The sequence below is a fragment of the Thalia democratica genome, chromosome 7 (assembly GCF_965202585.1).
Source record: "Thalia democratica chromosome 7, ktThaDemo2.hap1.1, whole genome shotgun sequence".
Classification (NCBI taxonomy): Eukaryota; Metazoa; Chordata; class Thaliacea; order Salpida; family Salpidae; genus Thalia; species Thalia democratica.
In genome coordinates, this window is record NC_139171.1 from 39,530,977 (window position 1) to 39,558,693 (window position 27,717).

Genomic DNA, 27,717 nt, shown 5'->3' on the forward strand with positions numbered 1-27,717 from the left:
AATTAGATAAAAAAAAAATGGATAAAAAACTGTAGTTTTAACAACATGTCTGCAAAACTTGACTATTTTTTTTTTAAATAAATGTATTTGTTAGAGCACTTTTCTGATTTTTAAATGTAAAAAGGACTAAATACTCAATTATTTAAGTAAAAATCAATTTTAAAAACAGGTTTAAAAAACTTAGTTAGGAAATTATAAAATATAATTTTACAACTAAATATAATGAATAAAATTTATTTTTTTAATTTTTCTGCACTCACTTTCAAGTGTTTACAAATATACATTATGAAGTTATGTAGCTTCTGTGTTTGAATGTAAGAAATAAATTTATTTTGGTAAATTCCCTTGGGAAAACAAAAACAGCTACAATTATTGAGCCTTATACTTATAACATGTCTGGTCCAGGGCATTATTTTTTTCCTAAGATTGATTTTAATCAAAATTAGTCCTAAAGAAAACTAAGGGAATAAAATTATTTATAGCATTAAACTATAAAAATAAACTCTCATAAATTGCCCTCTTTTGTCTTGGACAAAACGTTAAAGGGTATTCGTGGTGTGCTAATCGATAACCGAAAGTTTTTTTCGCGCACCATCTCTTAGGATTAAATATTTTGAGCGTCTTTATTTTGTCGTTCAATATATAGTTTCTTTATTAAACGATAAAAAAGCACTCAAAAATTTAGTCTAAGAACCTGGTGTACGAAAAAACCTTTCGGTTATCTAGTCGTACACCACTTGCTTTTACAGTTTCTTATGAGCTAATAAAAATAATTTTTCTCTAAACTATTAAAGCTTCAGAAACAAAACAACCAACAAATTGGAAGAATAGAAAGAAAAATTAACTAAGATATGTGTTTCTTTAAAAAAAAGTTTATTCATTTTGTACTCAAAGACTTGTCTAGTAAGATAAAAATGAATATACAGTCTAAGCCTAAAACTTGAAAGAAAATGAAAAAGGATACAAATACATTTTTAGACTAAAACTTTAACTTAATTTATAAAACGAGACAAACAATACTAACAGCAGACAAAAAAATACATGAAATATAGGTCTCAACTATTAAACTTACTTTATTAAAGAATGTTAAATTCCAATAAGCAGGAATACTTTTACTTTAAAAGTTATTAGCATTTTATGCTATAAGTTTAACTTTTTTTTTACATAATTTATTGAAATACTTAAAGAACTTTATATTTTAAAAAACACATAAAAATATTAACTAGTTCAACTTAACCTTTAGAAATGATAATATGAAAGTAAGTACCGTAACATTTACACACTATGCACTTAATGAGAAAAAAAGACAACAACAATGGATAATAACAACAACAAAAAGTTTTGTTCCACTAATTTTTGTTTTTAAATACTTTTGTAAGCCCAAAAATGTAACTATAAAGAAGCAAATAATATTTTCAAACATAACAAAAAAATAAGTTTCCTCAGAAACTTAAATTTATTTATCATAAGTTAACTTGAGACAGTAATCTCAGCTTACCATTTGTTTATATACTTAACTTTTTGTTAAAAAGTACATCTTTCAATAAATTTTTATATTGACATACTAGAGAAAAAAATATATATATAAAGAAGTTTGTGATTATTCTGTAGTTTGTTCAAAATAGTGACTTAATAAATAATCTTAAGAATAGCCGGATAGAAAATGCTACAATGTAGACCGAAGCACTGTTATTGTAACCAAACAAATCAATTTTTGAATAGAAGTTGTTGGGTATTTGATGACAGTTATTATTTATTCCTTAAACAAAAGTAAATAAACAAGTATCAACGATCACATATGACCCTGATAATCACTATTTTATAGTCCTGGACAAGACGTTAAAAGGTATCCGTAATGTTCGATAACTAAAAGATTGTTTTTGAACCAAATCCTAGGACCAAATATTTCAAGCATATTTCTTTTATCGTTCAATAAAATATATATATATTTAATAAATAACTTTAAAATTCATTTTGGAACTTTTCAAAAAGACTTAGATTTTTTGACATAATGGTATCTCAGTTCATAAATTACTACTACATTACAAGCTAGCTATTTGTGACCACTCTTGTTGTTGAATCGAGGGAGGAAATAATTTGTTTCTGAAGATAATTATGGAAATTAATTATGGATATTTATAAATTTTTAAAAAGTATTCATTAAAGTTAACTTGTAACAAATTATTGTTTAATTAAAGTATAAAAAGACCTGCTTCGTATAGATACAGACTTTCAACATTTAACTATGTAAGCAGTTAAATAGTTAATTTCTTCAAAAATTTGATAGTTTTGAAAGTTAGTTTAAGTTATTTTTTCAGTATGTTTGATTGTAAACATAAAGTTGAAAACAGTTTTGAAGTTAATTATTTATTTCTAAATGTGTAATTTAATTATTTTTATTTATTTTTTGAATAAATGGTTTTAGTTTATTCAATTACTAAAAAAGCGCTTAAAAAGTTTAGTCCAAGGACCTGGTGTATCAAAAAACATTTGGTTATTTATCTTTTTTTTTGTTATAATTGAGTCAAAAATGAAAACTTATCAAAATATTACTATGAATGTAAACTAACAACATTCAACTAGGAAGGTTGTATTAAAAAAAAGCATGAAATCAGTTAAATAGTTTAATGAAATTACTAAAAAATTAAACATTACTGTATTTTCTTAAACAAACCCAAAAAAAATTCAAAAGCTTTATTCAGTTTGTAAAAGTAATTCAATTTCGACTTTTATTGCTATACTAAATAAAACAACTTTAAATAGTGGTTTTTTAAATTTTAACAAGTTTTGAGCTTGCACAATAAATTCTTAAAAAAAATCGTGAACAAAAAATAGTTTAATTTGTACTTTTTTATTATCAACTACTCTAAAATAACTGTGATTATATTTGAAATTTTACTAAGATTTTTAAGTATAAGTTTTTTAATATAAAGTAGTACTTACATTTTACCATTTGTGTATTATCTTAGGTGGAGAAATTAAAAACTTGCAGTATTTATTTTTTTGTAATTTCAATTAAATAATAAGCTTTTTTTTTAACAACTGAAAACTGTATATCATGTACACTTTTCAATAATTTTGTTCAATAATTAATAGATGTACATTTCAGAACTTTATTTATCTGAAATAAAACCAACTTATAGTTTTAAAGTTTTCGTATTTAACAAACGAAAAATCATCAAACTACAATACGTTGTATAGCCTAGTGTTAAATTTGCAGCTTAGAAGATAAATTTATATGAGCTGTGATAACATTTCAAACATTTTCTTAATTTTTGTATATTGACAACTACAATAAAACCAAAGCAATGATATATTTTGTTAAAAAACTAAGATAAATACATTATGTAGTGTGCAAAAAAAAAACTTACTAATCACAACTTATAAAAAATGTTGGATTTACTAATAAAAAACACTAGTTTTTTATACGACAAAATATAAATTTAAAAATTTACATGGTTTTTATCAGCAAACAATGTTTTCACAGAACTATCTTTATGATTAACGAAATTTCTTTAAAATAACACAGTAAATTTGATTAGTATAGTTTTTAGTTTAAAAAGAACTAATCTTTTAAATGATAGTTTAAACAGTAGCTAGTTTGTTGGTTTTAGGCATAAAATATTTTATTTTACAAATCATATCTTCAAAAAAGAAAAACATTCAAACAAAATTTGTATATTTTTATAGTAATTTAAAAAAAACAAAAAATATAAAATCTATTTATAAAACATTGAATATACCTTCTATACAAACTGAAATGTTTTTCAATTATATATTTATAGATGTTTGAATTATGTGTTTAAAATTTTGTGAAACTTACAGCAGCTAAACTCTTTAAAAAGTTTTAACAAGTTAAATTTTATATAGTTTGTAATTAAAAACTTTACAAAAGGCATAACATAATAGTAAAATAAGCATAATTACACAAGAAGGTACTTAAAAAGTATAATTTGTTATAAATAGATTTTTTAAACAGTTCTAGCTTCTTTTAAAGTTAAGTATTTAATGATATAGCTCAAGAAATTCTATATCGTTAGTTTTATAAATTAGCTTCATTTGAAACAGTCACATGCTGCTACTTAGATGTTTTTTAGGAAAAACACATTAGTCATTTTTTTAGTTGTTAGTACTATTGCATTATTTAATAATACGAAAAGCAAACAATGACTACAAAAAAAACTGTGAATTAAGCAAGTTATTAGGGAAGGAGTCGGCAAAAAGCGGCTTGCGGGCCAAAAAGTCAAAATATGCGGTCTGCGAGTTACTTTTTAGCTCTTATCGTAACTTAAGAAAAACAGTAATAAGAAAAGTGTTTGTAGTAAAAGCTTGAAAATAAACTACTAATTTGTTTATATTTACTCAATACTAGTGCTCTAATATTGCTTGTTATATTAAATTTTTGGTTTTAAAAAGTTTTTTATATTGGTTACTACAAATAATTTGATATGACTGCGCCCCCCAAAAGATTTTATTTATACAGTGAGGACCGCTATTTATAAAAGTCTGCCGACACCTTTATAAGGGTATACTTCTAATTACTCGTTAACAATTTCTTTAAAATATATTTATACTGGTTAAAACTTTAACTTTGTAAAAAAAATAATTTCTTGTTTTAAAATTTGTATTACTTATATCATATAATATCAATTTAAAAGTGTTTTTTTTCATATAACTGAGTTCTACGGCTGCTCAGTGTATGCATAACACTTAAGATATTTTTCTATCATTAATAATTCAATAAACTTCAGTAGACAAAATATCTGGGTATAAATAGTATGATGTTATTAAAAAAGTAAGTTTTAAAGTTTTTTATTTAAAGTAAAAAACATCTTTAAGTATTTTTAAAAATTAATTAATCATTGTTTTATTAAAACTCCACGGTTTTCAATAACTTGCAAAAAATAGATTAATTTTTGTTAAGTTTTTGTAAAAATTTTATTTTTCTAGTTTGATAAAAATTTTCGCCATTACATGAATAAACTTATAAAAAATAAAAAAAATAAATACAAGTTCCTGTTTTCATTAAAAGTTTATGTTTATAGTATGTTACATGAGCTTAGTATTTATGCTGTAGATTCGTAACTTGTTAAGTAAGGTGATTAAAGCGTTTACTTACACTCTCATATTTTAACAAATAATAGTGGTTAATTAGTTTCTTAATTTCATCTTTGCTTTTAAATTTTTCAAAGTGGTAAACTAAATCTTTTTTGATTTGTCAATTTAAGTATTAAGGCTAAATACCATTATAAAAAATCTTGAGTTTTGTACAGAATAATAAAATGCAAATTATCTTCTACTTTGCAAAAGAGACTAATATAGAGACTAATTATAACAAACATTTCCAAAACTAATTGTATAACTTAGTTCTTAAGACTTCTACAATTAAAAAGAAACTACTTTAAGAATATATTTTAACATTAATTTAGTTTGTTGCTTTTTCTTTAGTTAACTTAAACTTTTTTTTTTTTGGTAAATGACATGTGTTGTAGATGGTAATACATATGTCTAAAAGGAATACACAATTAGCAGACGCTCTTTATATACCAGTTAAATTTAAATTTTACAGTATACTCAGCAAAATAAAAGTTTGGATTTCTAAAAATAGTACAAATTCGACATTTTATATTTCATGAACAACTCAATTTTCGATTAACTAGAAGTTTTTTTAACGAACTACAAGTATACAAGAAAACGTTATACAAATATGATTGTTTAACAGTTTAGATTAATGTATACTATATAAGTAAATTCAATACATTTTTTCTATAGATAGTAACTAAAATAGTAATCCAGTACTAGATTAAAAAAATTCTTATAGTCTATAACTATTATTGGTATTAACACATGCTGAAATTACTTTTGTAGAAAATATGTTTTAATTCATGTTTATCAAAATAATCTTTTTGATAAAGTATTTAAAAGTAGTTGAGGCTGCAAAATAAATATTTAAATTATATATTCTAAAAACTAGCAATAAATTATTAAATCAAAAGTTCCTTCTGTACTATTCATACTTATGAAAAACAGTTACTTCTCGCGAATCAACGCACTTATTTGGTTACGCAATCTCGTTTAGTTACGCATTTTAGAATACTCAAAAATACAAAAAAAAATTGAAAAGTCTTTAATACTGTAAATTTAGTGCAAAATCAGCCGAACTTCTCTAAAACTTAGGTATGAATTTTATAAAAGAAAACCTGAGCTCGTATATACAGCTATATAGTTTTAATATTTATCAAAATGATTATTAACCAATGTATTTAATAATAAAACTGATATTTTTTAAACTAAGTTCGATTTAAAAGTTTTGAATGACTAATCTTGTTTTTCCAAGCGCAAAACTATTTACTGTGTTTTAGTTAATATAAAGCAATATCTCTCATTTTAATTTAAGTTGTTGTTTACTGTTGTATATTAAACCATAAAATATTTGGTCCTAAGATTGGTGCATGAAAAAACCTTTTGATTATCCAAATAAGGCGTAAATAATATGTTACATTGCATTATTATCATATAGTAAGCATATAGGCTTAGTTGAAAGTTTAACTATTTTAGACAAACTATTTAATTTACCTTTTTTGAATAACATACTTAATTAGTTGAAGTACTTTAAACTTAACGTATTTTAATATTTATTTCATACTGCAAACAACAGGCAAAATAGAAGAGTAACTGTCAAAAGCAATTTAAAATTGTACAAAGTAGTATTTGTTAACAAAACATAAGAAAACATCCAATATAGTAGGTATATTTGCGAACTCTCGTTTAGTTACGTTCTTTCGTTTAGTTACGCAATTTTGCTGTGGACACAATGTGCGTAGATTCGTGAGTGTTGACTGTATAGTGAAAAAAAACGTAAAAAAAAGCTTTAAATAATTAAATGCTTTAAACTTAACATAATGTCTTTAAAAGTTACTTAATGTACAAAAAGCTTAAAACGTTGATCAACTTTTCTAATAATTTCAGTTAGTAAAGTCATTATTAAAAACAAAAAACGTAGTTTAAATCTCGTTGTATACAGAGTGTATACTTTCAGTAAAACAACTGCTCAGTTGTTTTGTAAAATAAGCAAAAATTATCCAAATTTATTTATAATACTAATTTATTTTAAAACTAAAAGTCGTTTTTCATAGTATTCAAATATGTTGTTGAATTGTGTTTACACTACTAAAGTATAAAACTAAACTTAAGAAGACACAGTCTTTTTTAAAAGCTTAACGACCAGTTAGTTAAAACTTGTTAAGTGGGTAAAAATATATTCTTAAAAACATTTTATTAATTCGACACATATAATATTTGTTTATCAATAAGAGTTTTAAAGTTATGTTATAAATCACATGTAAAGTACGTTTAAGTCTAAGGTTTTTTATTTAGATACTTTTGTTAAACTTGTAGTTGTTGCAAGTTTTAACTAATAAATGATTAGCTATTAAAGTTACAACTGTGTTAAAAACATTGTAGTCTAATTTTCATTATATATTAAGTATTTTAATTTAAGAAGCATGTTTTTAAATAAAACTTTTATACATTTTTTAGACAAGTCTTGTTACTCTTTTCATGAAAATTGTTTATGTTTTTTTTTATTGAATAATTTTTTGTTGGTTTAAGAGGTAAATGACAAAAGTTATGTTAAGTTTCAATTGTAAGAAAACTTTATATTTTTAAAAGCCTTTGTTTATAATTACTTTGCAAATTTTTATTAAGTCATTTTTTTTAATAAGAAATACTTGTATCATTGTTTATTTTTCTGAGAAAACCTTCTAAGAATGTAAACAAAACATTTATATATACATATGTATATATACAGTTTAAACTATTAATACTATTTTGTACAAATATTTTATTAAGTTCCTAGAAAAGTAAATCTGTATATTTTCTCTAGTTATTAAAATTTTAAAAAGGTTAAACATTTGTGCAAATTAAATGCAACTTTTTTTTTAATTAGTTTTGTTTGTTAAGTGTATTGTTTTATAAAAATTTAGTCTACAGTAATTTTTTTGTAGATTAATTACTTTCATTAGAATCTATAAAATTTAAATATTTTTTTGTGATTTGTTTTTAATCCTATAATTAACCAATAAAACTTTTTTGAAATCATATTTAGGTACGTTTTAGTTATATAATTTTATCTCTTCTACTTAAAAGTCTAACCGGCTAGACAAAACTATATATTTTAGAGATAAAATTCTATTAAACATTTCTAAGCAATAATAATTATTATTCTAATTTTTCTTCATTTACTTACATCATTAACTTAAGTTGTAAGTACTCTAAATTATAGTTTATTCTACTTAAATACTTTTTACTTAATTATTATTTATTATTATTTCAGTGTTGCTACTGTACTTTAAGTACATATTATTTTAAATTATAATTAGTTGTTATATAATATACTTAACTAAGTTCACTAAATGTTGAGTTCTAAAAAGGAATTAATGATAAACTTTAAAGTTTTGTAATTCTAAACTAATGGTTAAAGTTCAAGTATCATATGTTTTAACTTAAATTTATTTACTTACTTAAGGAACTACTTAAAGTGTTTATTTTTTATTTCAAATTAGTTTAAAACTTATATATAATTCTACATCAACTTATAATTTTTGGACAGTAATAAAATACTCAAATGTATCTTTTGAGGGTTTTTCCGTTTCTGTGTTTCTTACTTTTTTTTGGTAAGTTCTACTTTATAAGTTTTATAAATAATTTTTTGTTATTAAACTTAAACGAATTTATTCTTTGTTACTTTTATTAATTAAAATGTACTTCCTTAAACTTTTTAAAATAAAAGTAAGTATATGAAAAATAAATTACTTAAACTGGATAATTTTTTAGTTTGTACATATACGGTTTGACTAATATTGACTAATAAGCCTGAGCTATATACAGGTTTCCAACCAAAAGTTGAATCTATAAGATGTCAACACGGAAAGATATATGGGTATGCTTTATTTTTCAAAACTTAGTAATTTTTTCTAATATTTCAGTAAAAAAAAAATCCAACTTTTAATTTATAGGTGTATTTTACTATGTTTTAAACTTTATTACAAGTTATCTTCAATCATTTAGGTTTTAATCTATGGTGTGCGACTCGATAACCGAAAGGTTTTTCGTGCACCAGGTCCTACGACAAAATATTTTGAGCGTCTTTTGTCGTTCAATGAACTAATAAAAGTTAAAACTATTTCTTACTTATAGTAAATTTTACTTTGCTTGCTACTTGAAATTTTTGCTTTTTTTTGTATTTTTTCTCAATGATTTTTTTCAGGAATCTTTGTCATTGTGAGTCCGGGTATCATGGTACAGCATGCAACCATAAAATTTGCGGAGACAATGGATATTACGATGGCACAACTTGTATTTGCAATAACAATTTTGTTGGAAAATACTGTAAAACATTGTTTGAAGGTTGTGAAAAAAACGCAGACTGCAAGTAAATTTTGAAATGTTTTGAAATTAGTGTCGTTGAAATTATTTTTTCTAATAAAAAATTACTTAAAACGAATAGTTAGTTAAAAAATAAGCTTATAAAATGTGTTTCAACTTATAAGTTGAAAAAGTGTAACGGTTAAATTACCATAGAAAGTTATAGATAAAAACCTTTAATAAAAATTATAATCTTATATTTTGTAGAAATGATGGCATTTGTGTTGAAAACAAGTGTAAATGCAACGGTAATTACCTAAATGCGGACTGTTCTTTTGAATGCAATTGTAAAAATAATGGAGTCTGTTCAATACAGAAAGGTTATTAGCTTTAGTAATTATAGAAGTTTTTTGTATGTTTTTTATAATATTATTGTTAATAAAGTTTTTGTAAATTTATTTTTATTCTTGTTTTTTCAAATTGTACAAAACCAGTAACCAAAATAATAAAGATAGCTTACAAATAACAGTTTATTTTTTTGTTACAAAAGTAAAAAGAAAAATTCAATCAACATGTACAACTTCCCAGAGTAAAGTAAAATGTTATAAAATAATGTATAATTCTTTTCAACTATACTAAATTATAACTAAAAATTAAGATGATAAAAGTAATGTGATGACTATGGCGGTTTGCGACTGTAAAGGAACTTATTATAGAGGATCTGATTGCTCGAAATCGTTGTGTTTTAATGATTTTGAAAATGATGAAGCTGGAAGTTGTAATTGTACAGATGGTTTTTCTGGAAACCACTGTGAAGTAAGTGATTTGTTTTTGTCACTTTTAGTTACTTGCTAACAACAAAAACAACCAAAACAGGCTATAAGAATAAATCAAAGTGATTTTTGTTATTAACTTAGACATGCTGTTATTAGTAAAACTTTCTCTTTTCAAAGTCAATATAACTTTTAAAAGCACTTTAAAAAATATAGAGCTTTTTATGTTAGATAAAAACATAATAAAAGTACTTTAGCACATTGTTGTAAATATTGTTAGATACACATTAAATTCTTAAGTAATATCATAATAAAGCTTAAAGTAATGAAACTGATTTGTTGTGTGCACAGCTAATATTTAAATTTTTAATTGAAAAATAAAAGTTTTTGTAGTTTTTGTTTACCGTATGTATATTTTTCAATAAATAATAAGTAAAAAATAAGCATTAAAAAGTTATTGTCAAATCAATAAAAGTTATATTTAGTTATAGATAACTATGTATATTTCTTTACAATAAAAACAAATACAATAAACAGTTTAATAACTTAAAACACAATTGTTAGCACTGATTAATATTTTTTTAATAGTAGAACATTAAACAGAAAGTTTCTAAGTCGTATGTTTACTTAGTAGTTTGAGCTCAAAAACTATAAGTTTAAACTTTTTTTACTATACAGATTAAAATGGAAGACTGTGATTCAAGTAGTCATTGTTCTCACGAATCACTAAAATGCGTAAAAACAACGACTCATCTACTTATTGATGATAAATGGACTTCGCATGAAAACTTAACGAATTACGATTGCTTTTGTCCTAAAGGTATTGTTTACGTTATAATTTTTTCTTCATCAACTAAAATTTTATATTTTGATAATTCAAAGTTCTTAAAAACTTAAGTAAAAAAGTTAACATTTTGTTTTAATACAAAGTTGTGGTGATCTACCTAGATTGATTATAACACATAATAACTAACAATTGCAACAAATAATACATCGTTTAAAACTTTTGAAAATAGCTGCTATGATAAACGTTTGTTTATAATTGTATGAATAAAATTTAAATCGAAACTAAACAAACGATTCCGTAATTTATAAAACATTTTTAACTAGTTTTGTTTTCGGTACACTAGTGAAGTTTTGTTGTAGACGTAAATTGCAAAGAAGATGAAACTGCTGTAACTCAAGCGATTGATAAGACCACTACAACTCCAGCAAATGATGAAACCACTGTAACTCAAGAAAATGATGTAACCACTATGACTCCAGCAAATGCTGAAACCACTGTAACTCAAGAAAATGATGAAACCACTATAACTCCAGCAAATGAAGAAACCACTACAATTCCAGCAAATGAAGAAACCACTATGACTCCAGCAAATGATGAAACCACTGTAACTCAAGAAAATGATGAAACCACTATAATTCCAGCAAATGAAGAAACCACCTTAACTCCAGCAAATGCTGAAACCACTATGATTCCAGCAAATGATAAAACCACTATGACTCCAGCAAATGATAAAATCACTGTGACTCCAGCAAATGATAAAACCACTGTGACTCCAGCAAATGCTGAAACCACTATGACTCCAGCAAATGATAGGACCACTATGACTCCAGCAAATGCTGAAACCACTGTAACTCAAGATAATAATGTAACGGATGTAATTCAAATTAACGATGCCAAAAATTTTACTCTTGCTGCTAATTGCACTTATGAGGTTTGAAACAGACCTTATTTTTAATGATTTAAAATTTTTAGTACCAAAATAATTGCAAAAAGTGTAATGATACTTTTTACCCGATTGTCACATAAGTTAAGCTTATATTTTAGGTTGTAAGACCTAATTATAAAACAAGTTTTCTAAATAAATCCGATATGACAAAAACTAAGTACATTTTTTCAACAATTCAAACAAGAGTAAAAGTTATGAACTAAACTTTTTAACTTATTTTTACTTTTGTTTAATTTGTTCTGGTAGCCCTATTACTCTATAAGACTTAGTATTTGTTATTTTAAGAGGTTTTATGTTTTGCAATGACTTCTATCTTAAATTCCACAGCAACTTACTTGTAAAAATTTATTAAGTTTAAAGTCAAACAATTATCTTCAAAAGTTGTAGGGGTGCTGAGTTATTAAAAAAATTACATAAGAGTTTTGATATAAAGTGTATTTTGAACATTAGTCTGCTATTGTACTTGATTAAAAAGAACCAAAGTCTGTTACTGAACACATATATTTCAACAAATTTTCATCAGTGTGATACAATTGTTACAAAATAAAGAAAATTTTAAACTTATATAGCCTTGTAATTGCATCATATATTAGCTAATAAAGCAAAACACAAAAAAAAACTAATTAAATATAACTTAAAAGCACTAATTAACTAAACAAGGATAATGAATAATCAAAAAGTTTCTGCTTACATAACTTTGGTTTATTTAGATGAATGTTTACGGCTTCAAATTTGACTAAGTCAAAAATATTGTTACAGCTTCTTAATATTTTAAGTTTCGTTTCATTATAACTTATTCAAAATTGGGGTTTTTAATTAAATATTCTGATATTGAAGATCTATTCATTGCATTTGAAGTTGCTATACTAATTGTCTTTGGCTGATTGTTAATATGTTCTCTTACACACTTTGGAATGTGCTCTTTATTTCTGGTTTCAAGGTGCCTAGAGGTTTGACCAACATAACTGTCTGAACAACAGCATTTAAACGTGTAAACCACGCATTTTCTATTTTTGTTAGATATGAGGTCTTTACCTAAGGGCTCAAAACAGAACTTGATGTAAAAATAACTCTAGGTTTAGCAGTACGTTTAAAATTTTCTTTATTTTGTAACGATTGTATCACACTGATCAAAATTTGTTGAAATATGTCTGTTCTCAGTAAAAGTTTTTGGTTGTTTCTAATAAAGAGTATTGTATTGTGAAACGTAATTACACTTTACAATATTAATAGTTTATTGAACGATAAAAAAGACGCTCAAAATATTTGGTACTAGGACCTGGTGCACGAAAAAACCTTTCGGTTATCGAGTCGCACACCACTTGGATACCTTTAAACGTCTTGTACAGGACAAAACGTTTTTTTTTTAATTGGGGTTGTCCACATTGCCTTCTTTGGTTGATTTTAGTAAGTTTTGGGCAATGACTAGTAAGGGGAAAATTTTTAAGTGTTGAGTAGTCTTTTAAATTTTAGTTTCTATCTTGCTATTTTATTAATTTAAGCTTGCTATTTAATAATTGATCCTGAAGAAAAATTTGATCAAAAAAAAGTAAAATATTAAGAAAAATTTACATGCCTATACAGGGTTTCACAAAGTGGGCGATGCCATCCATTTGGGGCAATTTTACAATTACGGAACAATAACTAGTAAGAAGGCAAAAAATTAAACGGGTAGTTATCTAGTAAAGGGGCAATTTAATGTAATGGGAGAGATTATTTTTAGACTTCTGCCAAGAGAAAAAAATTGAAATGAGTTTGATATATCCTGACTTAAATGACTTTTAACTAGTATAACTTTTTTTTTGTTTTCATACACTTAATTTCTTATTGACCACTAAGCTGAATTGTAAGATTAGTTTTTACTTTATAAAAGCTCATAAACTTTACCCTTTATTTAAATTAGTCCTATTTTTAAAAACTCGGTACTCTTTAATCTTAATGATACTAACAGTAAACAAAAGTCCACGATCTTGTTTTATACTTTAAACGCTTTATAAACTTCAACAGGACATTTCATATAACTGTTTATGCAACGACGATAAAGTTTGTTTGTTGCGTTCTTCCAATGACACTCTGTCGACTTGCAAAAACTGCATCGAAACTAAAGTAGAATGTTTTGAGTCTGACGTCTTGAATGAATTAAACTCACCAAAGTACATATGTAATAAAACATTAAGTGACAAAGTAAGTGATTATTAAAATTTAAACTTAACTTTTTTTTAATTAATTAAAATTTTATCTAAAAACTTCGTTTTTTCTTCAAAACTTATTTTTTATTATTATAAGATATTTAAACTTAACTATTTTTATAGTTATTTTTAAAGAAAATAGTAGATTTTAATATAAAAACATTGTTTGTTAATAACTATCAGCGTTACTTATAAAAATATACTTAATACATAAAAGACAAATTTAAGTATTACCTGATAAAGTCCCTAAGCACTGCTTTATAATAAAACGTTTTACTTTTATTATGTATTGAGTACAACATACATAACGTAATTTATTTCTCAATAAGTCTGAATAACAAAACGAAAAGAAGAAAACGGTTTTTATTTTAAGATCAATATTTTGTTGTAAGGAAAAAGTATTAAAGTTAAAACACTCAGTTAAACTGCATTTTATACTTTCAGAACCAGCAAGATATAAAACCTGTACAAGCAAGCTCAAAGCAACTACTCATTACTTCAATAGTGTGTGGCGTCCTTCTATTGTCTGCAGTAACTTATATATTGATTCGCCACTACAGAGAACATCACGACAGTTTTGATTTAAACCCTCCGACACAGAGAAGTTTAGAGCCACACGAAGGGGCAAACTTCAGTATGCAAGACATTCGTGGGATCGACAACCAAGGTTTTGAATAAAACTAAAAGTTTTGTTCAATGCTTCCGAAACATGTTATGCCTGGGACTTTTAATATTTTTTAAACTGTATGTAGCTAAAATATAGTGAGATAAGAGTGATTTTGAATACAATATGAGTTATTACAAATAACATATATCAAATATTAACAAAAAAAGTAAAACATGTTGTACAGCTTAGTAAACTTTTTAATTCATTATACTTTGCTAAACCTTGAAATGTAATAATAATTTACAATTATTTTATTGATTGTTGCAAAAATTTTGTCATTAATTTGTTTTCTTAAGGAATTGAGGTTGTAGTGTAGTAACACTTTTTTTGTTGGTGTAATGACGCTAATAATCGTTTTAAATGTTATCAAGTATTGATTTTAATAATAAAGTACTACACTTCAAGTAACTTCCATTACTCTTGTAATATATTTTTACACTTCATACATACTCAAAGTTTTAAAAGCTTTATTAAGTGCTTTTAGTAAGATTAAGTTGCACTGTTAAGTTAAAAAAGCATAAACTAATTTTATGTTACTTTTATCATTAGTATTTATAATAAAACGTCTTGTTAAAACAAATGCAGATATGTAAACATAAAGAAAATATATCCTTTATTTTTTTTACTATCGTAAAAGTATTCTTTTTGACTTTTATTTTATAATTAAATCAGTAAACATAGTTTTCATAACTTAGAAAAGAAAAAATTTTTTGAGAAAAAAATAAGTAAAGTTTACATTTTTTTTGTTTTTCAACTATTTTTACAATAAAGTACCAATAAATTAATAAAACAATATAAAAAGTGAAGAACTAATTGAAAAACTTAATAACCTTTGTGTAAAACTATTAAGCAAAATTCAAACAGATATTTTTTCAACTATATTTAGCTTTTTTTTAATGCTTTAAATAAAACAGTTTAATGTAGCTTAAGTTGTTTTAAAAAGTGAAAACTTAAGTTTTGTAGATATTTAGAGTTTTATATTAACTTTAAAGGGTATCTTTAATCAATTATAATTTATTGTTTAAATATTTAAAAATAAAATTCTATGGTAGTTATAATAAACATTTTTATCAATAATATTTAAAATTGGTTGGAAAGAGTTTAAATAAACATTTATTTAAACAATCTTTTTACTTCAGAAGTAACTATGTAAAAAAACTTAAATTAAAATCAATCAAACAGCTTTTGATTTTTAAAACATGTTTTCTAAACTCGTTAGGCGTTTAAATTTCAAAACAGAATATTTTATGTAAAAGAAATAAAATGTATTTTTAATTTTCAAAGATACCTGGACAATAATTTTATTTAACTAATTAGCTTATTATATTTATAATTTTGAAATACTTTAATATTTCGCTTTCGTTTACGCATTTATAGTTTTTAATAACATTCATATTATGGCATAACATTCTAATATCACTGTTTTGTTGAAGTCTGAAGAGACTGGAACTTTGTTGTCTGTCGAAACAGCTGTTGTTCAATAAAACTGATATTTGTACATTTTTTCTCACAAGTTAAACTAAAAGTTTGAATTTTCAACTTCTTGTATTAGTCTTTTTATCGTATAATCGTACTTTTTTTGTAACTTGTTTTCTTTAAACTTTCTAGAAATCATCACATTATCTGACCAACTAGAATACATTGATCTTATAAAAACCTAAAAAAAATTTAAGCGCTATTATTTGTATTTATTACGGTGAAGAAAAACCAAAAACAGTTTAGTTATTTAAGATTAAATTATTCAATAATTTACTACTCATTAAACTAAAATTAGAAAACTTACTTTTCAACAACGATTCTTTGCACTGTATATAATGATTTTCATAATAATTTTTAAATATGTTTAGTTTTCAAAAGATTCATATAAATACTTATAACAAAAAAAAAAGTTTGTTTATAATCATTAAATTGTCTAGTATAAACAAAAGTTATTGAATATTATTTAAGTTTCTTTGTATAAAAAATAGAGAACTTTAAAACAAATTAAACTTTCACTAAAAATTCTTTTTTAAATTTATTTTCTTAATTTTCAACACACAGTGAAATAGTTATAAAATATTATTTTATTGAAAATTTTGAAAACTTTAAGCGACCTAGTTTGTTATAATTAAAGTAACAAACAAACTTCAATTGTCTATAAAAGAGTTAGCAACTTATTAATTGGCAGGCTAGATTTACCAAAAAAAAGTCTTTTTTCGGGCGAATTTGTTAAAACAGGTTTTTCGTATAATTAAAAAAATTATACTATAAAATCTTTCAAAATCTTAAAAATAAAATTGTAATACAATGATTTGTTAATAAGCACTACTATGTACAGAAAGTAAAAATTAGAACTTTTTTATTGTAAAAAGTCAAAACTTAATAGTTTTTACTTTTTACTGATAGTTTTTCAGCTAAAAAGCATCGAGGGCCGTTCGTTGCTTTAATAATTATGTTGTGCAATTGTTTCAAAAAATATATTGCTAAACAATTAAGTTAGGCAAATAAACAAAAATACTCAAAAACATACCTGACTAAGAGAACATATTTCCATTTCTACTTGTGAAATTGTGTCAACTAGATCTTTTTTCATGAAAGTGCAAATATTTTGTAAATGTTTTTCTTTTGTTATGTAGTGTTCTAAATCTTTTGAAGTGTAGAAGTTTATATTCAAACTGTAAAATTATATTCTTAATAACTGTTAGTTGTGATAAACATATTTACGATTATCTACGTTCACTACAAAAAGTATAAAATGATTTAAATTGAGTTTTATATAGAAAAAAAATAAAATACTCAACATTAATAAAACCAACGGTCGACAAATTACGGCCCGCAAAGCAGAGGTTGAGATACTTTTTACATTAAAACAGCTTGTACAATACATCTAAAATAAAACTTTTGCCATAAGTATTTACAAATGTGATCTTGACAAAACTTAATTAAAAGGAACTACTTGTTTAATCATCATTAAGTTACAGTTTTGCCTGTAAAGAGATAATTTAAGTTTAAACTTTCGTACCAATCGCGGCCTAAGAGACTTTTGCCTAGCAAACCGGGAAAACAAAAGAGTTTTTCAATTAATTCAAGCCCGTTACTTATTGTTAGCCGACTCTTAGTTTAGTCATAGCTAGTAAGTTTATCGTACTTTAGTTTAGTTCTATGGTTCTTAGTCTTTTCAGAAGTTCTGCACATTAATTTACTGAAAAATAAAAATCTGTGCACAGTCGATTATAAAAATAAAAGTTATTTTTGATAACTGTAATTTTATGTAAAATTGTCTCATTATATAAAAAACCTGTTAGCAATTGTTTATTTATGTTATAATTTGCTTTTTCTGATAAAATAATTAAACAACGTAACTTATTAAAAGAACTAACCTTACTTTTTTGTGCACAGTAGTTTTTTTTTTACTGTGTACTGCGTGCACACACTAAACTCTACTGGTTTAATATTTTAAAAAACCAAGACACATTTATACTTTTCATAAAATAGTTTAGAAAGTTTTTTATAAAAAAATGTAGTAAAATTATCTTAAACTAGGAAAAAAAAGCAATACACTTTTTTGTTAGAAACATCATTAAACATTATTATCGTTTTATTTAGATATAAATTTCTTTAGTTATGTAGTTGAAAGCGTAAAGTCTAAATATAAAAAAGTAAAATGTAAAAGTTTATTAACAACATAATTTTTTTTGAGTCTTCAGTTTTAAGTATATAGTTAAATTTAGTTTAGTTACAGTATTAAAAAGCTGAATATATTATATAGCAGAACAGTAATTTATTACTTTAATTAGTAAATGGTCGACCTTTTTGAGTTAGTCTTTAACTTTTTAAGGAGCCATTCGTGTGTAGATGTTGGCGCAGCTACATAAACATTTAGAGGTTTTCCAACTAAAGACGGGATTTTACTTTTTAACAAACTAAAACCGTATGATAGTTTAGTAGGATTAGTGTTGTTTACATTGGTACACATTTCTTCTATTTTTACGTTAGCATTAGATCCTGTTGTAAAAAATACAAACTAAATAATAATTGAAATATTTAAGTTTTAGCGCAAAAAAGTATTACGTATTTACTTTTACTAATCTAAAAGAAGCATGTCGAAACTTTTTAGATTGTATATAGTTGAAGTTTGGAAATTTCTTATAGAATATCTTAAGTAAAAATTGTTTCATATTTAGTTACTTAAAGTATGAAACTACATTTGGTGTCATAAAAGGATTTTTTGGTAGTTGAATTTTTGAAGTAACTGTAGTTTTTAAGCAAAATTATTTCTGAAAATTTTAGAATCATTATCGGCCAAGCAATTTAGATACTTCAGGTTTGTGTAATTTTTTATTTCATTTCAACTATTTTGATTAATTTCAACTTATTTTGTAGTAAAGTATAAAATTATAGTTTTTAGCTTTTCAAATAGATGTTTACTTCAATGTTATTGACGATATTTTTAAGCTCATTTTCAAAAATAACTACTAAATTATGTTTTTTAAAGCTGTTTAAATAATAAGTAAGTAAAGTTAAACACTATCGATTTTTATTACAACCTCTTTGTGGATTAGCTCCACCACACATAAACTTGTAAAAGTCATTCTGATCATACCTCCAATGTAAGGAGAAATAATTCCCAGAATCACCAAGTTGATCCCGTATGAAAGATTTTGCTATGCTCTAACAAAAATTAAAAAACTAATTAGAAAAACTTGTATATCTCTAAATCTAGCTGATTTTAAAACAAGCAAAAATTGATTGTTTACGTAAAAGAAAATATACATTATACTTACATACTTTAGCAAAATGGAACACAAGAGCTTCATAGTTATCTTTTAAAACTTCCTAATAAAAATACGATTAAAAGTATATCCCACGCCCACCTAGTTTTATTACTAATTATGTCAATAGCGTTTGTTTAACAAAAGCTGTTAAATTGTTAAATTTATTTTATTTTAAACTCTTAGTCGTTTTTAATAGTTTTTGAGTAGAACTGGTAAGAAAAACCAGCATTTTACATACCTTCTACTTAATTCTTTTTTGGATATCTCCTCAAGTTGTTGTTAATATTTTAGTTCTAGTCAAATTATCATATTTAAAGTAGCTAACTACTAAATCAATTCAAATTATTTTCATAAATCTTTACGAATAGCAAACCCTTAAAATAAGTTGATAAACAAAGCTTCTGAAGCGTTAAATATTTGTATTTGCTAATGTCAACATAAGGTAAATTATCTTATTAAAATCATTAGAAAGTTACAACCAACAATTTTTAGACACAACCTGTAGAACTAAAAATGACAAGGTTAGTATTTATATCTAATTTTAAAGGTGTTGAATAAAACAACTACTGAATCAATGTTGAAACTATTGCTAAGAACATTAATAAACACAAAAATAAATCCAATATCTACCTTAACATTTTATTACTAACAAAACAATGTTTCACTCCTATACTTGCATATAGGAGATCCTCAGTTGTTGTAAATAGGTCTTGTTCAAATAGAATGAAAATAAATCTATAAAAAAATATATAATATATAAACAAACAAAAATAAATCTGTAAAAGTTTTTTGTTTGCTTAAAATTTTTTATGTGTCATTAATTAAAATTGTAAATAAAAATAAACTAGTTATTTTCTTTAAGTTTATATCAAAGTTGAGCAAGTCTTTGCTATGAAATTAGTTAATAACAGTATATAACTTTTTTTAGTTGTTAACAACTGCAGTATAATCCATTTAGTATAATAAATAAATAAAAATTAAAAATTCAAGGATTCAAAGTGAAGAAATTAAATAACAAAAGTATATTTTAAACCAATTGACAGAACTGAAAAACCCATTTTTGAAGTTTTTCAAACTAACTGTGTAAGTATACGGGGCTTGAGTTGATTTGTCGATCATAATCTTTAAATCAATATCTGATAACTCTCCATTCTCTTTAAACGTCCCTTCATCATTCTAATTAAAAATAAAATCAATGATCTATTTTTAAGTATACTAAATTTTTACTTAAATTCTTACTTCAGATATGCCTTCGTATATAATTTCACGAAAAGGAAAAGCATACACAACCACTTTATCTGTTGTATTGAAAATTCTATTAATATCCCCTTGATTGCTTGGTATTCTGTTATACTTTATTCCTTTCTTTGGTAAAGTAACAGTCTGTAGGTTAATAAAAGTTTAACCAAGGTAAAAAAAGAGTTTTCAGGAAACAACTATAATTGTTAGAAAAGTTAAAGTATTTTTTTGTTTACGCTTTATGTTAATAACTTACGTTTCTGTTGTAAATCTTAATACCAAGTAGTTTCTCAGAATTTTTAAGTTCTTCTACTGCCCAAGGTTTTAAAGGTGTACCTAACAACAAAGTGTGAACCTCTTGTACTAGGTTTAATCTTTTGAACTGAAAATATGAAATAGTCGGTAGTAAATCCTTCAAGGTAGTTAAATTTAACCTACAAAGTTGTTTCTATATTTTGTAAAGAATACATTTTTTCTACATTTATAACTAAAGTAATATTTTTAATTTGAATTAATAATATATACTATACTTCTTTCTAGTTAAACTTATTGAATTTTATATTAAATACACTAAGAATCTATAATTAACATTTGAATAATGCTTCGTTATTGAACAACATTAAATTTGTTTTATTTGATCTGTAAGTAACTTTTGTAACTATTAGCTTCAATTTGGAGTTCTAGCACTTAGTCTCTAGCTTTGATCTTTATACTACAAGTACTACCAACTAAACCCTACTACTACAATATAAGACTTAAAAAACTTATGCACAAAACTCATCATTAACTTTGTTTGAAATATAAACCGTAAGAACCACCATAGGTGAAAAAACCAAGCAGAAAAAAATTATTATTTATAAAACTATATAATTTCATGAATAACTTTTTTTTGCTAAAAATTTTAGTTGTAATATTTTATTATTAAAAAAGTGCTGATAAAGATAAGCTATAATCATATACTATTTGTAACTAATGTATGTGTAAAACCATATAACGTATTTAAAATTAACACTATATACATATGAACATGAAGACGTTGTATGGTTTTACAATTATTTAATTGCTTATTAAGAAACACACACGCACAATCATTTGTCAGGTAGTTTCTGTTTGACTACCAAGACTCACGTCTTCAGCATTTTAACAATAAAGCTGGTCTACATTTTAATTTTAAAAGAATAATTTTTTAGTCAATAGCAACCAAGCTGTAGAGTACAGGTAATACTGTTTAGCCTAATTATAAACTAAAGTATATTATTCACAATCATTAACTTATATTTTAAAATAAAAAGATACCTACTGTTTTAAGTTGACATCATTAACCTCAGATTAACCATTCGTAGAAAATTTTGTTGGTTGGCTGGCCAAGTATAACAGGCTTTTGTACACTACGGACCGGAATTATTAGACTTAGACTTTTGAGGACCGGCGTATTTGTGTAAACTTTAAAAAAATAAATTTTTACCCGTCAAATTATAACGAAATGATAATTAATTTTGCACCACAGCTTAAACTCAACTAAATTGGTATTATTCTTTGATTTAATTTATTTGTTTTTTTTTTGTACACGTGTTCATATTGAAAATAAGTTACTAACTAGACACTTTTGCTTACAGGCCTGCAGGTCGTATGATTGTCATTCTTAAATTAATTCAGTTTATATACTGTTTGTTTCTAAGCTTATTCACTTTGACATACTGTTTAGTAAAGTTTCAATAGTATATCAATTTTTAAAGATATATTATATAAGTCTTTTGACAAAAAAAATGCATTGTATGCAGGTAGTCTGCCTTTTTTAGATTAGAACCGAACAGCTTTTGATAATTTGACAAACAAAAGTAGGTTAAAGAATTGAGAATTTTTTTAAAGATTTTTTGGCCATTTTTTATTCATATTTTAATAACATTTAGTCTTAATTACTAGCTTAAGCCCATGATAAAAAAATCAGATTATATAGTCTGATGTTCTTATTATATATTTATTTATAGTTAAGTACAATATATAAACATCAATGGTTAATACTAGAAGTTCTAGACAACAATTAGTTTAACAATTACCTTTTTATTTGAAGTTTGTATAAGATAGTTTTTGTTTTTTAATTAACTTTCATGGAGTTATTAAAAAAGACTTTAAATTTTTGAATTAATTTTGGGTGTTTTTTAAAATCTATAATACTTTTTTTTAACTTTAAGGTACTATATATTTAAAATACATTTTAGCAATATCTCAAAGAGAGTTTAAAATTTTATAGAAAATTAGAATGTAGATCTAATTAGTAGTATTACGATATCAAATATTTTTGTTTTTTAAAGTTTATTTAAAGAGTTATAAATAATAACACTAATCTATAAAAATTAAAATATTCCGAATTTTAACAATTTGTACAATTTGTAACGGAGTTTGATTAATAGTACACCGACACCTATTAAATCTACATCGTTTATATATAAATTAATTAAAAAACAACTTTAGGTTGAATTTTTTGTAAAGTAAATTTAAATAAAAACACAATTTACCTCTGACTAGCATCAATTTTACTTTTGACTCTTTGATTATTTTCATCAGTTTCCATAAAATGTTTGAAAAACAAAGGCATAACTAAAACTCTTCGTAAAGCGATTGCTACATAAACTGCTTGTCTTAATCCAAATAATTGATTATTCGGCCCATTATAAAGCCAGGGTATTAAGTATTTACTTTTTTCAAAATTAAATAAAGGTTTTGTATTTGATTTTAACAAAATTTCATCACTTGTTTTCCATTTTTTACAAACCTGTTCTGCTTCAGTAATGTTTTTTAGTACATATACTATGTTTTGTTTTCTCGTAGTACATTTGTACTCTAAAACTAGTTGAACTACTATGATTAGAAATAGACAAATAAAGCATTTTTTGCACCTTGCTTTGTTTCTGTTTGTAAGGTATTGCATAGTCTACATAATCTGTTTACAAACACAAATTGTTTCGTAGTACTGTCTAATATCGATAAAAAAGTGTATATATACTAAAAAAACAAAATGTTTAAATTTATAATAAATAAGCTGTCAAAATAAATCAACTGCAAGCTTTCAGAGTTAAAACTGTTTTTAAAACCAGTTTTAAGCAGCTCCGTTGTTTAGCTACAACTAAACATACACGAATGCAACAAAGTGTAAAAATAAAATTTCTAAAATAACCTCGGGCAATTAATTTTGCATAAACTATTATTAACAATATTTTAAAAAGGTGTCATAGTTAATTCGTTGTTTAGTTGTTATTTTTTCAATAATGTGATAAATCTAATAATTTTGAAACGATAAGCATTATGTTTATTTAAAAATGATTATTCATATTTTTTTTAATGCTTCTTAATAATACTTTATAATAAAAAATCGCCTATATTTTTTAAATTTTGTTTATGATTTAAAGTTTTAAATTTAAGTATTAAAAAAAAATTATACAAAATTAAATTAATTTCGATATAGTTTATCAATTTTTGTTACAGAAAGTACAACTAAAACGGCACATAATAAAAGAAAAACTTATGTAATTTCAACAAACCTATAAACTTACAAATTAAATTATATCTAGTAGATGCAATAAAAGTATTTAACAAAATACAATTTATATTTACACAAAATAACTTAAAGCAAAGCAATTTTAATTTGTTGTTAGAAGACAATTTGGATTAGTTTTAAATAACTTACTTTTGCTTTAAGTCTAACTTGGTCAAACATTGCCTGAGAACTTTAATTTTTTTAATTTAGATTTTTTTTGCATATATAAGACAATTAATTAAGTATTCTGCTATTGAATGCATTTCATAGCTTTTCTTACTTCTGTAATCATGTTCTTCTCTTTATTGCTGATATATTTTCAATGTACAAGTTTCTTTATAACTATTTATAAAATTCTAAAGTAACAACTCTTTCACAGTAATGTTTTTATCGTAAATGCAAACAACAAAACCTCTTTACTTTAATGACATTAGGTGTTTCCTTTTTAAATTTAGGATTGATTTTTTATTGACTATTATAGTAGGATTTACTGCAATAATTGGGGAATTTTTTACCTCTCGACTTATTTTGATTTAAATCTATTCTTTTAGGTAACACTAGTAATACTTGGTATTTTTCTGGACTAGAATAATTGATCTTTTTTGTTTAGGTTATTACTTAGTTAATCTAGTAACTAACATTTCTGGATAACTTATTAACCTCAAATTTATGGCAACTGTTTAGTTTGGAGTCTATAAAAGTGTTGTATAAAAGTTTTAAAAATTAAAAAAAAAGTGTATTTAATGGCACTAAAACTTTAAAAAGCCTAAATAAAGAATATTTGCAAATTGTTTAAAAACTTTACTTAGGTTGTTTTATTGTTTCAAAAATTAAATATCAAAAATGTTTATTTATGATAAATAAATGTGCTTTCAAATTTTTATAATCCGTCAAATTAGTTTTTATAACTTTATTATATTAAAAGGGAATTAAATAAGAGTACTTAGTATTTTGAATGAAGTAGTAGAATTGTACAAGTTTGATACAAAATAGTTTTTATTATCAATTAAATGTTTATAAAAGTAATATTACATTATTTGCTAAATACTTTAAAATATTATTAAAACCGATTTAAAAATAATAGAAGTCTAAAGACTTTAATCAAACTAGTATTTGTTCTAATGGTAAACTACTACAATATAAGACTACTTTATCTTTTTGTAGTTTAAGACTTGAAGTATAAAAAAGGAATAATAAAGTGCAATTTAAATCAAATGCAAAACGGTCAGTTTCTAAATAAATGCTCGGAATCCATGCGAACATAAAAAACTATAAAATTAGATAAACATTAAACCTTTATTTAGTTATCTTTTTGATAATTAAAACTAAATTATGAAGATAATGTGTTGTTAAGCTTAAAGGTGCCTAGTAGATAAATAAAGCTTCTTTTCCATAAATTTAGTCACAAAGTCTGTAAACGTTAGATTTAATTTAACACCTATAGCTCTTATTGGTTATTTTTTAGGACAAATTAATAAAAAAGTAAATATTTTAGAGCTTCATCTAATTTACTGGATGTACATGTTGGTGAAAACGTGAAACTTGCAAGGGCATTGAAACGTGTATTATTTTAAGTGTAAAAAAATTTCATGTATTAGATTTTTATATTCAAACCGAATATTTTTAAACATCTTATTACAAAACTACTGTTAGTAAGATTAAATAAGATTTTCAACTGACTTAAGTTATACTTTGTTATTACCTAACAAAATAGTCTGCTAAAAGTAATATACTTAAATAATTGCACACCTATTTCCAAAATACTTCAATTACTTATCGATGTTTTTGATGACCAAAAATTAACTCAATTATAACACTAAAAACACAATGGTTTAAATATTTTGCTTAAAATCTTCTTGTTAAAAGTTCAGAGGTTATCATTAATTAAAAAAAATATATTTACCCTATAGATTAGCTAATGATGTTATTTGAAAAAAATGTCAGTAAATACGTTCGATTGTCTCTACCGACTGAAAATATGATAAAATTTATTCAAAAATAAAATAAAATTTCAAGTAAATAATAGAACTAAATTAAACTATTTTTTAACTTTTTTTTTGTGCAGCGTGAAATAATTTTTATGCACTTTTCAATAAAACTTGTTTAAACTTTCAAAGTAAAATAAATCTAAGAACAAAACTACTAAGCTTTTTACTATTTTACTTATTAATACTAGTTTATAATTAACTTGAATTTACGTACAAATTTAAGTTTGCTTCATTTATTTATATTAAAGAGTACAAAGCTATTAAAAACGTATTAAGTATAGATTCTTATTCTTTTGAAATAGTTTAACAATCATCCATAGATTTAATACTTTACTAATTTTATTAATAGTAAAAAGAAGTTTAGACTATACTTTAACAACTTAATTTTTTACTACTCAAAAAAATGGTTTATTTTTACAGTTAACATTAAAACAATTATGTTATTATGTTATAAGAGTTCTAGGTAAACGGGTTATTTCCTAACTTTAAGCAATAAAGTTTTAAATTTTATAATAGAAAAACTTCCCTCGCTGTACTTAGCTACTAAAATTTTCTTAAAAGGATTAATTCTTAATTGTGTATAGTTACTTTAAAGAAAAGCTTATTGATATAACCAGTTTTATAAACCATATGTATTCTTATTATTTTAAATTTTTTTTCACAATATTATTGTTACCTACTGAATACAGTAACCTCTCGCGAATCTACGCACTTTGGTTTAATTACGCATTTTAGAGCTCTCAAAGTGTGCAAAAAAACAAAAACAAACAAGGTTCAATGTTCATTTATTTACAATATTTATGCCATACAAATAAGTTCAATCTTAATAAATCCCTAATTCTTTCTCTGATACCATACAAGACAAGTTGAATTTTGTGTAGGCAAGGAACAAACTTGAAAAAGATCTTTGAATACACATAAAAAAAATTATATTTAAAATTTTTTCTTATATTTCATCATTGTCTTTTTAAAAGGTAGATAGCTAACACACCACTTAACTACATATATAAACTTATATGAAAACTAGTTAAATAAACAAGTTATTAAAGTTAAGAAAGTCTCCAAACTGTTTCTAATCAAATGCATTATCAGAAAAAAGCCAATACAGTAGGTACTAGGTATCCTTGCTAACTATGGTTTAATTACGGACTTTTGCTGTGGAAACAGTATGCGTAATTCGCAAGAGGTTACTGTAAAAAAAATATAAAAGTATTATAAAAAAAAGTCTAAGACTAAGCTACAAACTCAGCCGAAATTAGGTATTTTTTCACTTAAGTTAGCTTTCAGTACCTTAACTCAGCCTATGAATGTAAAAAAGTAAATGTAAAAGAAACCACAACAAACTATAATTATAAACGTTGACCAGCAGAGTTTTTAAGTCTGAGAGTGTTTCATAAAAGTATAATAACAAAAAGTTGTTTAAACTACCAAAGTAAAAATATTCATACAAAACATTAAGTAAAAGAGATAAGC

General features: G+C 24.2%; 1 protein-coding gene across 1 annotated transcript; it reads right to left on the reverse strand.

Annotated features, from left to right (window-relative positions):
* Nucleotides 1–16,030: 16,030 nt before the first annotated feature.
* LOC145840863 (uncharacterized) lies at nucleotides 16,031–23,714 on the reverse strand. Its single transcript, XM_082948204.1, has 8 exons — nucleotides 23,238–23,714; nucleotides 20,978–21,155; nucleotides 20,722–20,865; nucleotides 20,563–20,658; nucleotides 19,255–19,378; nucleotides 18,517–18,712; nucleotides 17,238–17,382; nucleotides 16,031–16,385 (listed from the first exon to the last, which is right to left on the reverse strand). Exons 1-8 carry the CDS (start codon nucleotides 23,648–23,650, stop codon nucleotides 16,248–16,250), a joined length of 1,434 nt encoding a protein of 477 aa, XP_082804330.1. The 5' UTR covers nucleotides 23,651–23,714; the 3' UTR covers nucleotides 16,031–16,247.
* Nucleotides 23,715–27,717: the final 4,003 nt, after the last annotated feature.

Bases quoted from the DNA above. Each gene is read 5' to 3' on its own strand.
- LOC145840863 (XM_082948204.1), bottom strand. From the start codon at position 23,650: ATGCAATACCTTACAAACAGAAACAAAGCAAGGTGCAAAAAATGCTTT. The intron at 21,156-23,237 runs GTAAATTGTGTT...ACAACTTTGTAG, and splicing joins AAAATTGATGCTAGTCAGAG to GTTAAATTTAACTACCTTGA. The intron at 18,713-19,254 runs GTTGTAATAAAA...TTTTTACAACAG, and splicing joins TGGAGCTAATCCACAAAGAG to GATCTAATGCTAACGTAAAA.